This window comes from Choloepus didactylus, chromosome 7 (genome assembly GCF_015220235.1).
Source record: "Choloepus didactylus isolate mChoDid1 chromosome 7, mChoDid1.pri, whole genome shotgun sequence".
NCBI lineage: Eukaryota > Metazoa > Chordata > Mammalia > Pilosa > Megalonychidae > Choloepus > Choloepus didactylus.
This window is the reverse complement of record NC_051313.1, coordinates 16,147,057-16,164,741: the sequence shown is the minus strand read 5'-3', so window position 1 is coordinate 16,164,741 and position 17,685 is coordinate 16,147,057. Positions and strand designations below refer to the sequence as shown.

At 39.5% G+C, this 17,685-nt stretch overlaps 1 protein-coding gene across 1 annotated transcript in view; it reads left to right on the top strand.

Moving 5' to 3' along the window:
- Positions 1-12,152: 12,152 nt before the first annotated feature.
- Positions 12,153-17,685, top strand: part of LOC119539426 (ectonucleotide pyrophosphatase/phosphodiesterase family member 3-like) — a 105,625-nt gene continuing 100,092 nt past the window's right edge. The window contains exon 1 of the mRNA XM_037842991.1: positions 12,153-12,287. Within this exon, the coding sequence (XP_037698919.1) occupies positions 12,210-12,287 (78 nt within the window). The 5' untranslated portion in view covers positions 12,153-12,209. The remainder of the gene's footprint in view (positions 12,288-17,685) is intronic.

Here is a 17,685-nt window from a genome sequence, read left to right as displayed (position 1 = left end):
TGACAACTCATGCTCCCAAAATGCAGAGATTTACACTAAAAAAAATGAGGGTGAGTTTAAAATATTTTCAGACAAACAGACACTGAGTTTGTGAACAAGAGAGACCTGCTCTACAAGAAATACTAAAGCGAGCACTGCAGGCATCTAGGAAAAGACAGGAGAGAAAAGTTGGGAGAAGAGTGTAGAAATGAAGACTATTAGTAAGGGTAAAAAGAGAGACAGGGTAGTTTGAGAGTTAAACTAGAGAACACAGGCTATCAGGAGGTAGAAAGAGGGCAGAGATTGGACATTTGATGCTGAAGGAGTACAGAATGTTCAACGGGATTGATTGTAAAGATCCAGAAATGGATAGCATAATACTATCTGATGGTAGCACAATATTCTAAGTACACTGAACAAAGCTGAATGTGGATATGGTTAAAAGAGGAAGGCTAGGGGCATGTATGACACCAGAAGGAAAGACAGCAGATAAAGATTGGGACTGCATAACTTAGTGAAACCTAAAGTGGTCAGTGATGGTGAGTAATGGTACAAATATAAGAATGTTTTTAAGTGAGGGAGAACAATTGAATGCCTACATTGCAAGGTGTTGAAAATTGGACGGTACATGGAAAAATACAATCAATGTAAATTAACAGTAACATTGTAATATATTTCCATGAAATATAGCAAAGGCAATACACAAAAGCTGAATGTCAATAAGAAGGGGATATAAGGGAGGGGTAGGGTGTCCTAGATGTTATTGTTTTTGTTTCTCCTTTCTATTTTATTTTTCATTTTTTTTAAATATTTTATTCTTCATTTTCCCCTTTCTTCTGTTTTCTTTGCAGGAGAAGCAGTAATGTCCTCATATAGACTGTGGTGATGAATGCATAATTATATGATTATACCAGGAACCATTGATTGTTTACTTAGGATGGACTGCATGGTGTGTGAATAAAACTTTATAAAATAAACAGAAGGATACAAGTGCTAGAGAAATTGTTGAGAGGGGGATGCACATATTCACTGTTGGTAGGGAAGTAGAATGGTGCAGCACATCTGGAGGCAGGGTGGTAGTTACATAGGAGGTTAAGTATAGGGTTGTCATATGATCCTGCAACCCTGTTATTAGGTATATACTTGGAAGAACTGAAAGCAGGGATATGAACGGACATTTGCACACTGGTGATTATGGTGGCATTATTCACTGTTTGCAATGGATGGAGGTGTCCTAGGAGTACATTGACTTATGAACAGAATGATGAACTGTGGTGTATGCACATAATGCAATATTGAGTGGCTACAAGAAGGAATGAAGTTGTGAGGTATGCAACTAGGTGAATGGACCTTGAGGAAAGGATGTTGAGTGAAAAAAAGCCATAAATGAAAATACAAATATCATAATGCCTCACTAATATGGGCTAAAATGTGCAAACTAGGAGAATTGAATTTGAGAGCATAAGTTATCAGGGGAAGACTTTTTGTAAAGTTTCCTGGATTGTAAGCTCTTACAGCAGTCACATTATTCATGAGTTGTTATGTTTTTTTCTAAATTCTGAGATGCTGAGCTCTTTGTGTATAACCTGGTCAGTCTCTGGAACTCTGGGTAGCTGTGTGACACCTGAGACTCAGAATTAGAGTTCTGCAGCTATGAAAGTCAGCATTACCCCATACAGCAACTGATAAGCTGAAAATAAGATTAGACTTCAGTTAGAGATATGAGTGAAGCTGATCTGGTTAGGACTAAGGTAAATCAGACTAAAGGGTAAAGGATGGTATTGCCTGTGTTTAAAACTTCAACTTCTGTGTGAGACCAAAGGAAGAGGTGTTTATTTGGTGCAAAATTTATATTTTCTGTAGCACACTATCTAACTTAACTTTTATGGTCAGTTTATTCAAGCACCATAATTACACTGAATCTTGAATAGGGAATGAGATATTGTTGGTTTGTTCAGGTTGGTGTGATGCCCAATAAATCCCATAGTATTTTGAGCAGAGAATAAAAATTATTTGCAAAGTCCCCTTGAGGGACTGGGGAAAAATGTGAAAATATTAAACTTCCCCACCTGGGGAATTCCTGATATTCTTGCAAGCATGGGAGACTACCAATAGGCCAAGCCCTTGATCTTAGAGCTTGCCATTATGAAACTTATTCCTGCAAAGGAGAAGGTAAACCTACTTTTAATTATGCCTAAGATTCATCCCCAGAGAACCTCTTTTGTGGCTCAGATGTGGCCTAAGCCAACACTGCTGTTAAACTCACTGTCCTCCCCGCTACATGGGACATGACTCCCAGGGATGTAAATCTCCCTGGCCACATGGGACATGACTCCCAGGGATGAACCTAGCCCTGGCATCATGGGATTGAGAAGGGCTTCTTGGACCAAAAGAGGGAAGAGAAATGAAACAAAATAAAGTTGCATTGGCTGAGAGTTTTCAGATAGAGTTGAGTGTTCATTCTTGAGGTTATTCTTATGCATTGTTTAGATATCTCTTTTTATTTTTTACTGTATTAGAATGGCTTGAAGGAAATAACTGAAACTATTCAACTGCAATCCGGTAGACTGGATTCTTGGAGATGAAGTTGAAATTTTAAAACACCATTCCTGGTATAATCATGTAGTTATGCATTCACCACCACAATCTATATGAGGACATTAACATTTCTTCTGCAAAGAAAGAGGAAGAGGAAAAAAAAAGAAAAAAGAAGAAAAAAAGAAAAAGAAAAAATGTTGCCAAAAAAATTAAATATAATATAATAAAAAGTTCAGACAACATCACACAGTATTGTGCTATCCATTTCTGGATCTATACAGTCAGCCCTCTTGAACAATCTATACTCCTTCAGCATCAAATGCCCAATCTCTACCCTCTTTCTATCTCCTGATTTCTTCATTTCTACACTCTTCTCCAAACTTCTCTGTCTTGTCTTTTCCTATCTGTCTGCAGCACTTCCTTTAGGATTTCTTATAAAGGAGGTCTGCTGTTCATAAACTCTCTCAGTGTCTGTTTATCTTTAAATATTTTAAACTCTCCCTCATTCTTGAAGGACAGTTTTGGTTGGCAGTATTTCTCTTTCAGTATCTTGAATATATCATACCACTGCCTTCTTGCCTCCATGGTTTTGGCTGAGAGATCTGTACTTAGTCTTATTGAGCTTCCCTTGAATGTGATGGATTGTTTTTCTCTTGCTGCTTTCATAATTCTTTGTCTTTGACATTTAAAATCTAATTAGTAAGTGTCTTGGAGTCAGTCTATTTGGATCAATTCTGTTTGGATATGCTGTACTTCTTGGACTTGTAATTTTATGTTTTTCATAAGAGTTGGGAAATGTTCATTGATGATTTCCTCTATTATTATTTCTGCCCCTTTTCTCTTCTCTTCTCCTTCTGGGGCACCTATAACACAGATATTCATGTGCTTCATGTTGTCATTCAGTTCCCTGAGACCATGCTCACATTTTTCCTTTCTTTCCCCTATCTGTTCTTTTCTGTGTAGGAAGTCGTGTCTTCTAGTTCACTGATTCTTTCTTCTGCCTCTGCAAGTCTGCTGTTGTATGTGTTCATTGTGTTTTTCATCTCTTATATTGTGCCTTTCCTTCCCATAAGTTCTGCTACTTGTTTTTTCAAGTTTATGAATTCTTCCTTATAGTCACCCAGTGTCTTCTTTATAGACTTCATCTATTTTGTCACATTTTCTTTCAGCTCATTGACTTGATTTAGAAGTTTCATTTGAACATCTTTAATTAGTTGAATCAACTCCTGCATCTCAGTTGAGGTATTGGTTTCTTCCTTTGGGCCATATCTTCATGCCTCTGGGTGTGACTTGTGATTATTTTGCTGTCTAGGCATCTGATTTTCTTGATTAGTTTATTCTGGAGGTTGTTTTCACTCTTTTGCCTAGGATTTTCTTGTTGGTTGTCTTTGATCTCTATCTTTTCTTTGTTTATCTCACTGGCCAATTTTCAGATTGGCTCTGCTCCCCCAGTCTTCCCCCCAAAATCAGGCACCATCGTAGCCTGACACAGGGATGGGAGGTAGGCACTGGGCACCCCAGCAAGTTCGCTATGTATGGTAATACAAATCTGCTGGTTTCCAGTGGTGCTCTTCTTTCCACTGGCCAGCAAGACCTGGGTTTGTTTTAGAGTCCTGCTTTAACAGTTGGGTCTTCCCTATTTCTCAGCCAAGACAAGACCTGGTTTTCATACAGGTGTGTAGACCAGCTCCTGTGGTCCTAAGAAAGGGTCTGAAACATCTTTTAAAAAAGGTTTTAGTTCTCTTGTACCTTCCAGACTGTCCAGCAGATGGTGCTGTTCTGTAATTTAGTCATCCTCAGAAGCTGTTTTGCCTTCTGGTGAGCTGAAACTATGGGATTCCTATGTCCTCAGTTTGCCAGCAAAAATTTGGCTCAATGTGGGGCTCCACCTGTGGCAGAGTGCTCCCTCAGCTGACACAGCCCTCCAGCTGTCTCCAGGGCAAGGAAACAGCCACCAGCTCCTGCTTCCCTCAAGGGTGGGGAAGGGTTTTCAGACTCAGGGCTGGGAATTCAGTCTCTGTCCATGTTTTCTCAGTCTCTTTGTCCCTCACAGATCTGGGCCTTGAAATGTCCTCTCCTGTCTCCCAGGTCTTCAAGCAGTGGGGGTATGTCTCATTGCTGTGAGAGATTTTATAGTCTGTGTCTGTGGTGAGTGTGTGCTGTCTGCTGATTCTGTGCCTTTTCCACATGAGACTGAGTAAGGGGGATGGGAGAGGACTGGCTGGTACAAGATGGAGGATTCCTACCTGATATTTCTGCTCTTTCTTCAATTTGGCATCTGCAGGATCCTCCTCCACTGTTTCAAACAATTCAGAATTGTCTTTTTTTTTTGTTGTATCTCTGAAGAGAAGTTTTCAATAGCTCTTTATGTTGCCATGCTGATGATGACCTTACCATGCACTTTTTTTTTATTAAATTCAGTTTTATTGAAATACATTCACACACCATACAATCATCCATGATATACAATCCACTGTCCACAGTATGATAACATAGTTATGCGTTCATCACCACAATCTATCTCTGAACATTTTCCTTACATCAGAAAGAACCAGAACAAGAATAAAAAATAAAAGTGAAAAAAGAACACCCAAATCATCCCCCCATCCCACCCCATTTGTCCTTTAGTTTTTATCCCCATTCCTCCACTCATCCATACACTAGATAAAGGGGGTGTGATCCACAAGGTCTTCACAATCACACTGTCACCCCTTGTAATCTACATTATTATATAATTGTCTTCAGGAGTTCAGACTGCTGGGTTGGAGTTTGGTAGTTTCAGGTATTTACTTCTAGCTATTCCAATACATAAAAGCCTAAGAGGTGTTATCTATATAGTGCATAAGAATGTCCACCAGAGTGACCTCTCGACTCCATTTGAAATCTCTCAGCCACTGAAACTATTTCGTCTCATTTTGCATCCCCCTTTTGGTCAAGAAGATACTCTCAGTCCCACGATGCCGGGTCCACATTCATCCCTGGGAGTCATACTCTGCATTGCCAGGGAGATTTACACCCCTGGGAGTCGGGTCCCACGCAGGGGGGAGGGCAGCGAGTTCACCTGTTGAGATGGCTCAGTTAGACAGAGAGAGGGCCACATCTGAGCAACAAAGAGGTACTCAGGGGGAGACTCTTAGGCACCATTACATACAACTTTAGACTCTCCTTTGTGGTAATGAGCTTCATAAGGGCAAGTCCCATGCTCGAGGGCTCAGCACATCAAACCGCCAGTCCCAATGTTTGTGACAACATCAACACCAGTCCAGGTGAGGATGTCCAACACATCCGCACCTTCCCCCAGATCCTTGGGGCTGGGGAGTGGGAGGCTGTAAATATGTTTTTTATTATCTGCCCAAATTACTCTAGGATGTGTCACTATTTCGCTCCAGCCTATACTAACCTACCGTACCTCACTTCCTATTCAAAATTCCATGCAATTGTGGTGTTTGAACAAATCGACTGTAGAGTTGTACTGTTTAGAAAATTTAGATCCTGTACCAAATAGATATCTATTCCCTTGGTCTCATATGAAAGTTGAAGTTTTAAAACACAATCAGTTTCAACCTTTACCCTTTGGCCTGGCTTGCCCTGGTCTTAACCAGACCTGCTTCATTCATATCACTAATTGAAGTCTGGGCTCTTTTTCACCTTTTTTTTTTTTTTTTTTGACAGTGGCTGTATGCACTAATACTGACATTCATATCTGCCGAGCTCCAGCTCTGAGTTTCAGGTGTCTCAGAGATATGCATTGTTCCTACCATGCACTTTTGAATATCTCTCATATTTATTTACTTCTTGGGGGAGGGGTGCTAGACTCCATTTTATCCAACTCCTACCCCCAACCCCCCAGCAATCCTTTAAAACAGGCAGGGACTAGGAAATGAGAATTGAATTATTGGAAAGCCCATAAGCTTTGAAATAAGGGTATCCTTGGGCCAGGGTGCAGGTGGAAGAGGATTAGCAAGAGAAGCATAAGAAGTCATTGAAAGGTTCCTTCTCTTCCCTTCCTTTCCCTCATTTGTTTTCCTTTACATCAGGCCAAACCCAGAGGGCCGGGGCAAAGAGCCTTCCCCACCCAAGCCTGAGGGCCTGCCTTGGGCCTAGGGAGTTTCTGTTGAGCCCAGGTCCCCCAGCTCTGGGACACCACAGTACTTTAGGGCTGGCCCAAAGCCTTTCAGTCCCCAAGGGCCTGCCTTTGGCCCTCCTGTGTGTCCTGAGATTCTAATTTAGGAGGGTCGGATTCCGGAATGAGTGCTACACGAGCCATCCGTCTGTGTCTCACCCCTGGTCACACTGAGATTTTCCCTCTGTTTTAAAACTACTTTCTGATAGAGTTGGTCACAGATTTTGCTTCCATTAGAGGATTAACTTGTGGGCTGGGGGGTGACTTAGGGAGACTATTTGCTAAACTGTTTGTGTATAGTGTTTTGCTTTTTTTTTTCTCTTTCCTCTGGCTGTCTCCCCACTCCTTTCCCCCTCTTTCTTCCTCTCTCCCTTTTTCTCTTTCTTCCTTCCTTCTTCCCTCCCTCCCTTTCTTCTTCCTTCCTTCTCTTTCTTTCTTCCTTCCTTTCTTCTCTCTCTCTTTCTTTCTTTCTTTCTTTCTTTCTTTCTTTCTTTCTTTCTTTCCTTCCTTCCTTCCTCCCTCCCTCCCTCCCTTCCTTCCACCCTCTCCTCTTTCTTCCTTTCTTTCAGAACTGAGACTATAAATGTCTGTTGTTTTAACCCACCAAGTTTGAGGTGTGTTGTTAGAGCATCTCTAGGAAATGAATACATCTAAAGTTCATTATGTTATCAAGAACTTGAAACTTTAATTTTTTATTTATACATGCTATGTCTAACAAATTTGCAATGCAAGTTCAATTGATAATAATATTAATATCATTATCAGTTCATTTTAAAATTATTACTATTTCTCAAAGTACTCTATGTACATGTTAGAAGGGTGAATAATTCCTCAAGGCTCACAATAAAAAATTACAATCCTCTACCAGATATCATCTCTCTCTCCACATATAACTCCCACTTCACAGACGTAATTACTTCTTAATTCTTTTTCTAAATAACATACTTATTCCACTTTTTCTTGCAATTTCAGTTACAGATATTATATACAGACTTCTCGCTATGTAAGATGAGTATTAATCTCTCTTGGATATCTCTCATATTTCTTCCCTCTCCATCTTTTTCATGAATTATAATTTGTTCATTAGGTAGGTAGACATTGCTTATATTGCTATGGTTCTATAATTATTATTCACAATTTAACAACAAAATGAACTGTGGTTACGTTTTCCTTTTTTGTCCAACTTTTCATTTGTATTTGGAGATCATAATTGTCTTGCCTTTTTTCTTGGCTTAGTTTCAGTCGTGCCCGCTCATCAATCTCCCCGTAGAGTTTTCTGCCTTTTCCTTATGGGCAGTCCCACCTACAATTGGCTCCCTGATGACCTATCCCTGCTATTATGTTATTTGATGCATTCCTGCCTTGATGGACTTCTTTCTCCTGCTTCTGGACGTGAGTCTAGTTTCTGCCTCAGCTTCACCACTCCCTTCTACCCCCCTCAGCGTGTCTAGTTTCTTGGGCCCCTCCCTGTTGGCTTGTCCAACTACCACCCAGGCTCTAGTGCTGGATCCAGGAGGGGCAAGTTTCTCAGACCAAGGAAGTTGATATTTGCAGATACCTGGGGATTTCCTGAGACAAAAACAAGTGGATTCTCTGTGGTTTTAGAAAAGTACCAAGACTTCTGTAGATATTGGGAATTTCTAGAAGAGAGAAACATTTCTGGTTCAAATTGGTGGGAGATAAAAATGTAGCTGCCACACAGGCACAAGTGTACCAGGCCATTAAATATCAGGATATACAGAATGAAGCTTTCTGGACCCAGAAAGTGCAGATAGTTCTGATGTTGAAGGGAAAGATGTAGGAGGCTTCCAGTCAAGTGATCCAGAAAGCGTAAGTTCACAACTAGGGGACACAGTCTATTCCAAAGTCTAAGTTGAATGGAGGGTGTGGACCAACCTCAGGTGAACTGTTAAGAGCAGGTTTCTAAGACTTGGGAGACTTGAGAGAGGTTGGGGTTCAGGGCTTAGTTAGGGGAATTACTATAGTGGAAAATATATCGATGCCAGGTAATGCCAACATCTCTACCTTTGCCTTACCTGGGTAGACTTCCTGGGCTTTACTTCCCACAGGGCCAGAAGGTCTAGGACATTATTATAGTATCTAAAATTTAGTAACTTAGAGATCAGCTGAGGTCACTTTAAAAATGAAAACATTGAAGTACAGAGTCTATTAACTTGTGAGTGATAAACCCAAAGTTTTACCAGTGGCCTCCTCACCTCCCAATGTTGTGATTTCATGTTCTCAGGGTTTAGAGGTGGTGGAAGGTGAGGGTAGAGGAAGAAAGGAGGGAAGTTCTGTGTGCTGGAGCCCTGGCAGGGTGGGAGGCATTAAGTCACATTGTGAAAATATAGCCCCAGAGTCAGTGGTGCCCTGGTATAGGAAGCTATAGAAGATCAAGGTACAGCTTGGAAAATATCAGGAAGCAGCATGGGAAGGCACAAGCAGCCCATCAGGACTAGATGAGCAATCTGGAATCAAGGCTTGCAAATTATTATAGGGAATAACAAGACAAGGAGTTTAAATTCATGAAGGCAGTCAGAAACCAGAGCACAGATCCTGAAGATCCAAGCAAGGGGGTGTCAGAACTGAGGCAAAGTCTTAAAAACAAGGAGAAAGATGGAAAGATGTTCAGAGGAGAGGAGCCCCAGGGACCAGTGCAAGGCTGAGTAGGTGCATTATGAAGTACAAAGGCAATTAGAACCCAGAAACCCATACAACCAGGAGGCAGAGGTAAGATGACTAGAAAAAAATCATTGGCCTTAGGGAATCCCTTAATTTTGAGGCAAAGTTATAATGTAGGGTACCTTCATTGGAGGATGGCCAATGGCATCTGGAAAACCTTCTGTTTGCTGGGAAGGCACGTGGCTGGCATCTGCTTGCTCCCAGGTTGTGCTTCAAAATGGCATTCTCCAAAATGTCTGCATCAGCTTCCAACGGCCGTCTTCCAAATGTCTGTCTCAGCTCCAGCTCGCTGTGAGCAACTTCTGTCTGAACTTATATAGTGCTCCAGTAAACTAAACAAGGCCCACGCTGTATGGGTGGGGCCATGTCTCCATGGAAGTTATCCAGTCAGAGTTATCACCCACAGTTGGGTGGGTCACATCTCCATGGACACTGAACCAATAGGTTCCAACCCAGTCCACACTAATGTGTCTGCCCCCACAAGAATGTATTAAAGAATATGGCTTTTTCAGGGGGACATAAATATACAAACCAGCACAGTAGGCTTGCTCCTTCCTTTATGCAATCAGTACAACAAAGCATTCTGAACTGGAAGTCTGGAGACCTGGTTGGATCTCACTGCCGAATTATCACTAATCAAGGTTACCTTGAGCAAGTGATTAAGCCCCTTGGATCCTCTGACTTTATTTGTAAAACTGGCAGTTTGATTAGCAGGTAGGGTAAATGATTACAAGAAGAGCATTTGAAAATGTACACCCTAAGCCAAAGGGATTGGAATGACTTTTTTTTTTTTTTGCAGTAAATAGTCTCTCTCTTTTTTTTTAATTAAATTCAGTTTTATTGAAATACATTCACACACACCATACAATCATCCATGGTATACAATCCACTGTCCACAGTATGATAACATAGTTATGCGTTCATCACCACAATCTATCTCTGAACATTTTCCTTACATCAGAAAGAACCAGAACAAGAATAAAAAATAAAAGTGAAAAAAGAACACCCAAATATCCCCCATCCTACCCCGTTTGTCCTTTAGTTTTTATCCCCATTTTTCTACTCATCCATACACTAGATAAAGGGGGTGTGATCCACAAGGTCTTCACAATCACACTGTCACCCCTTGTAATCTACATTATTATATAATTGTCTTCAGGAGTCCAGACTGCTGGGTTGGAGTTTGGTAGTTTCAGGTATTTACTTCTAGCTATGGAATGACTTTTGCTTCAGCTCATGTCATTTGGAGGGATGTTTACAGAAATTGCACTGCCTTAGTCAAAATTCTAGAAGATTCTAATTCAATTAGTGTGGGTGGGACCTGAGCTTCCAAATAAAAATTTTTGTTTCTCTGTGCTTCTAAGTTCATCAGGTGAGGCAAACCACTGGCCATAGATATTCAAGAATATTTTGTTTGCTTCTGATTTTTAAAGATCTGATAATCTACTGTGGTCCATGGAAAGAAGTCTGCAAGACCCTAGATTAGATTGACTCTATGGCATCTTCTGGTTCTAAAACAAATTCCTTCTGTCTAGAGATTCATGCCAGTGCTTCTGTGGATTAGAACTGTAGGTGGGAGGGGTAACGTGGGGGGGACACTGGTCTGAGGAAGCTGGGTTGGGAAGGACAGCACAGACTCTCAAAGCTGTAGACCAAAACCCAATTCTCATGCTACAGACTTTACCGTAAGGGAGTGGACTTCAATAACAGAAAGAGGGATTTAGACATGGCTTCCAGAAATATTCTTAACCTTTATGCATTGCATATTAAGACAGGTTCTTTTAATGTTTGTTTTCCCTTCTCTTAGGGTGGGAATAATTTAGTCAGAGTAGTATTTTCCAAAGACTGTGCCATAGCCTGCAAGGTTTTTGTAGTGTTTACATTAGAAAAGAGTTCTCAATCTGTTTGACCCAGGAACTCTTATCAGAGGTTATCACGGAACTAATGTTCATGGATCTACACTTTATGACTTACTGGTCTAGAACCATTGAAACTAGAATTTAAGGCCCAACTTTTATTAAGACTCTCTTTGGTCTCACTGCTATTAATTTAGCTTCTTTCAACATAAACTTATAATTCCTTCTCAGCCCAGAGTAAAGCTGTGGGGAAACTCAGTTTTATATAACTAAGAAAAGAGTGACTTTAATTGATTAGTGAAATTTTCCTTGAATTTGGGCAATTCAGAAGACTTGGGTTCCAGTCTTAGTTGTGGCATGTAATAAGTATTTGTCTTGGGCAAGTAAGTCACATAATTTTTCAAGTCTTAATTTACTCACCTACAAAATAGGAATGAAATATTTATAAGGCTATTTTTATGTTTGGCACATGTTCATGTATATGTATATGAAAACATCTTAAATTGTGAACACTGTAAAATGGAAGACATAATTGTCTCAGAGTTAGGCTATTTATATTGGTTCACTAGAGCTTTGGAATTCTTACTAATACCACAGTACCTTTTTAATATGGTTATTTTCAACTGCTACATGAAGTTCCTGTAAATATAGAAACTCCCTGGAATGCCATATCAGGCTCTTTTTTGGGGGAGGGGGCAGTAGTTTAAAGGAGATAAGTGATCGGATTATATTAAAATTTGATTATTGTATTATTTTTATTACATATCTTTTGATTAGTATTTAGTATAAACTATAAGGAGAAAGAGAACAGCTGTCTATAGTATACTTGAAATAGATTTTAATCTCTGCAGTATTATTGCTACAACATTTTTTTCCTCTCTTGATTGCCCAATCACTAAACTGCTATGATCTTTCCAAGCTTTTAACAGTCAGCTACAGCTCTGTAAGTCCTGCAGTTTCTCTTTGACAGGCTACAAGAAGGAAGGAGTGCTACTGTCTTCTGGAAAAACTAGCTTCTGCAGCCAAGAACAATGAATTCTATGGAGGCTTTAACAGTGGAAGAATCGGTTAAGAAGAGCACTATTGACAAATATAAAGTAATTTGCATTGTAAGTACAGTTCTGAATGTTTGTTTTTCTAGCTTTGCATCAATGTCAAGTATCTGACTCCCCATTTATATTTGTGTTGCTATTGCAAAAAAGTTTTAAGTAATTGTATTCAGTTTATCTCTTATGACAACTCTATTGCAAGTTAATATTTTAATTATATTCTACAAGTGAGAAATTTGAGTAACAGTGAATTAATATTTGATCAATCTAAAAAGTCAGAATCTGTGACAGTACACTTTGCAGTGCTAATCTTAGCTAACTATAATTACCTATCAAGTCACTTTTTTTTTTTTTTTTTTTTTTGCATGACCATTTTAACACAAGAGAGAGACAAAAATCATTGTGTTTATATTTTTGATGGTACAAATGGTTTTTATCCTATATTACATTCTTCTGTCCTGGATATAAACTATTGCCTATTTTCTCTTTTTGGTTCTTTCATGTGTTAAGATCTTAAAAGAAGTTTTGCTTAATTTTATCCTTGATTATTTTACTCTCTTCAACAACAGTTTAGGAAAAAGCAATCTCCATCCTTTCTCACCATCCTATTTTTGATATTCTGCTTTTGTTTTCACTCTACTGAAGTCACCCCCCTCAAAAATCAGTCCTTCTCCCCCTTTGTCTCCTGCTTGAGTCCCCATAACAACAAATACGTAAAAATCCTTGATGACTTTCTCATTTTGAAGCACTCTCTCCCCCTGCTTCCATGTGGCATTGAAATCCCTATTTTCATGACTTTTTTCTCCTTTTCTGAATTCTTGGAGGGTTTATCTTCCTTCTCCTTGTGCATTACATCTAAGTGTTCCCCAAAGCCCTACATTCAGGCCTTCTGCTCTCACAATCTTCTCTTCTGTTGTGGTTTTAGGAATTATATTCCTGACCAAGAATTCCAGGTAAGCCACTAGCTCCGACTTTTTTGCTGAGTTCCTGTCACACGGTTCCAAACGCCTGCTCACTGGCTCCTTGCACAGTACCGGGATCCAAAACCAATTGCATTATTTTCTCACGCCTGCCCTGCTGTGGCTTTCTCCAGAATTTCCTGCTTTAGTTCATGACACCACCATTCTCTCTTTCATTCACTCTAGGAACCAAGTAGTCTACTTTTGACTCTCCCTTATTTTGTGGTGAATAAACTGTGGCTTTTCTCATGTGATGCCTGTTTCTCCTCCTTTCCTTTCTCACAGTTACCTCTCTAATTCTCTCTGCCTCCTTACACCACTTATATCTTCACTTATCCTGTTTTCCCTTCCCTTATATCTCAGAAAAAAAATAGTTACTCCACTTCATCAATTAATTCTACTTCTGCCATCATTAGCCATTCATTCATTTAGTTGTTCAATACTTATTGAGCATCTACTATGTACCAGGTTCTTAGGCTCTGGGGACTGAGTAGTGAAGAAAACGATAAATATCTCTGCCCTCAATACAGCAGGGATTATGGCCTTATTGTGTCTATCCCATAGTATATACATTGAATATTTCATATTGGTAAATGAGATAAATAAATAAAATTTACACTATATTTGATGGTGAGAAGTGCTAGAGAGAAAAAAAATTAAGCAGGAAAAGGAAAGAATATTTCAGGCAGAGGAAAGAGCAATTTCATATGTAACCTCTGCTCATAAACATACTTAGACTTCCCAATTTAAAAACAAACACACAAACATATGCACAAGAAACAACCAGAAAAGCCAATTTCCCTAGTGATTCTGTTTCTTGGCTTTTTTTTTTCTGCCAAAACTCTTCAAAAGAATCATCTGGTCTCTGTGTCTTCTTTCTTTTACTTATTGCCTTAATGCCTTCTGGGCTTCACGCCCTTCCCCAGAAGACTTTGTTCTCCGGGGCAAGGTCATCAGCTTCCACGTTGGCAGATTTCGAAGACTCTTGTCTCCTCCATTCTCAGGTTCCATTCTTCAGGCTCCTTCCCTTCTTTCTCTGTGGCACCATCTCCTGCTTCCTGAAGCTTCCCTGGTTTTCACAATTTGGACTTTTCTCTTCCCCCTAATACTTTGACTGTTATTCCTTTACCTCCAGGGCTGATTTCTCCTTTTCCTCTTATCTATTATAATGTGGGTGTATTTTTAAAGTCCTCAGCTTTATCTCCTTATCCCTATCCCTAATTATCTCTAACCCTGGGGTGGTCTTATCTTCTGGCTGTCAGCTTTGGTTCTCTGGGTGTGCCCAGTAGATTTCTCTCTTCCCAGCTCCAAGACATACCTACCTCAGTTATCTTCTTGATTTGAAAACTTCAAGACCCCTAACATCTCTTCTCACTCACGATACAACCTCAGGATACCTGATTTATTCCTTTTGAGGGTAGGTTAGGTCTCAGTCACACAGGTTCATAATAACCATTGTTTTCTTTCTCTGCTCGAGGACATTATACCTCACCTCATTTAATACCCACCCACATTCCACTAGGTAAGTTGCCTATGAGATGGAAGATTGGTTTAGACAGGTTCATTTTCCTGAAGTCACACAGCTGGTAAGCAGCAGAATTCCCTGTCACCTAGAATGAAGGCCACAGCCGCTTAGCCTGGTGTTTGAAGTGTTGCATAATGCAGCCCCAAAGGAAAGGAGCCATGCGGCAGCTCCTGGCTGCTAGACCTGCCTCCACCACTGAGTTTCTCTGTGATCTCTGACAGGTGAATTTTTGAAAACTTACCTGGGCCTCAGGATCCTTGTCTCTAACATGAGGCCACTGGACTGGGTGTCTCCATTTCAAGATAATATGAATGGAAAAAGTGCGTTTTTTTTCATACGGCACAATTGGGTTAGAATTCAAGCTCAACCTCCTTTTGACACTGGGCAGAGTAACAGCCCCTAAGCCTCAGTTCAATTATAAATTCCTAGAGTAGTGGATGAAAGGATGTGTGTGAAGCACTGAATGCAGTGAGTGACTTTAATGAAGTAAACCTTCAGTATATTCATTTATTATTTTACCCTTCTGGGAACTATGGAGCATTCTGTATAGATCTTATGCCATTTTAAAAATATTTTTTTCTACCTTATGAATGCAGGGCATTATAAAGTCCTTGGGTGCAAAACATATGTATCAATGATTTACCATCTCTGTATCCTTTAAGTAGTTTAAAATGCATATAATGAAAGCTGTTTTTTAAATTAAATTTAGCTTTATTGAGATAAATTCACATACCATACAATCATCCATGGTGTACAATCAGCTGTTCACTGTACCATCATATTAGTTGTGCATTCATCATCCCAATGTATTTTTGAACATTTTCCTTACACCTGAAAGAATAAGAATAAGAATAAAAAATAAAAGTAAAAAAGAACACCCACATCATCCCCCTCATCCCACACTATTTTTCATTTCGTTTTTGTCCCCATTTTTCTACTCATCCATCCATACACTGGATAAAGGGAATGCAATCCACAAGGTTTTCAGAATCACACTGTCACCCCTTATAAGCTACTTTGTTATACAATCATCTTCAAGAGTCAAGGCTACTGGGTTGGAGTCTGATAGTTTCAGGAATTTACTTCTAGCTATTCCAATGCATTAAAACCTAAAAAAGATTATATATATAGTGCACAAAAATGCCCACCAGGGTGACCTCTCGACTCCATTTGAAATCTCTCAGCCAGTGAAACTTCATTTCATTTTGCATCCCCCTTCTGGTCAAGAAGAAGTTCTCAATCCCACGATGCTGGGTCCACATGCATCCCTGGGAGTCATATCCTGCATTGCCAGGGAGATTTATACTTCTGGGAGTCAGGTCCCACGCAGGGGAGAGGGCAGTGAGCTCACCTGCCAAGTTGGCTTAGCTAGAGAGAGAGGCCACATCTGAATGACAAAGAGGCACTCGGGGAGACTCCTAGGCACAATTGTAAGCAGGTTTAGCCCCTCCTTTGCAGTAATGAGCTTCATAAGGGCAAGCCCCAAGATAGAGGGCTCGGCATACCAAGCTGTCAGTCCTCAGTGTTTCTGAGAACATCAAGAAAACTACTTTTTTCCAAAAAAAAAAAAAAAAAAAAGGTTCCAAAACGCCCTTTTTAAATTGTGACAAGTTACATTTAAAAATTTAACTGCATTCCTAGCACTCTTTCTTTATTTGGCTAACCTAAAGCCAAATGTTGGGTTCTTAATGAATTTTTTGGAGCCCAGAATATTCTCTTCTCCCTGTGATAGACAGCACTTATGCTATTTAAAATATTAAATTTTAAGTATTAAAATTTTAAATATTAAAATGTAATTTAAAATACATTTGGACCCCAATATCAAAAATCTTATTCCCAAATTATATGTCTAGTGTAAGTGATTATGAGAGATTAATATTTGTACCTGATTTACCCTCAAGGAGTTTACAGAATAATGCAGAGAGCAAACCATAAATATATGAAAACAGGTAAAAAGTAATGAAGAAAAAGATACTGAGATTTAGCAAGTTTTAGAGCATCCTAAGGACAACTAGATGCTGTTTATATTTCCAACTTTCAATGATGAAATGTAAAATGAGATATACCAGTTTTTAATTTATAATGCAGGAAGCTTGCCACGAGGGAAGTTCCCCAATTTTCTTTAGCAATAATCATGACCTCGGCCACCTGTGGCTGCTGAGCACCACGAGGGGCCAACTGCTGCTGATGCTGTCTGATAGTCACTTATGTTCACTTTTCTCCCCCCATCAGCTCCACTGAATAAATTCAGACGTGGCTGGTCACTGACACTTGGGCTAACTTTGAGACTTCATATGAGAATTGTTTTCATGGTATTTTAACATTTTTTCCCCAATCGCTGGGTTTGTTTCTATTGTAAATGTTAGATGTGTTAATTTTCTGTTTGATTTTCAGAAGGAACCCAAAAGGTTAATTGTTCATATATTTCTTTATTATCTAGGCATATAATGATGTGTTTTTGTTTTTCATGAAATTTATTATTTTCTTTCCCTAATTATCATAAAAGTCATTGTAAAATACTTTCCTAAGTGATTGACTGCTGTGTCTGGTCCATTTGAATTCTTTGTGGCAATAGACGCTCTTTGAGCCCTATTGCCTACCTGCTTATCACTGGGCTTAATGGTTAAGGAAAGAAGACAGTGAAAAGAATTCCCTTTAAGTATATCATAGTTTATTTTTAGTCATAGCTAAAGTGCATTACACAGAAGAGCTTTCTCAGCAGTAGTGATAATGACTGATACCAAAAGCCTTTGGTCAGATAGCTTCCAAATTACTGTAAATCATTTTAACTATAGCTCAAAGTAAATCACCTGTCATTGAACCATTTCTACAATACATTCTTATATATGTTAAATAATCTCATTACTCTCTGATGGACAGACTGAAAACAAACTGCTCCCAAGGAATGATTTCCCAGTTCTAGAATGCTTTTAGACAAAGGACCTCCAAACAGGTGTCTAGTTAAGAAAGAAAA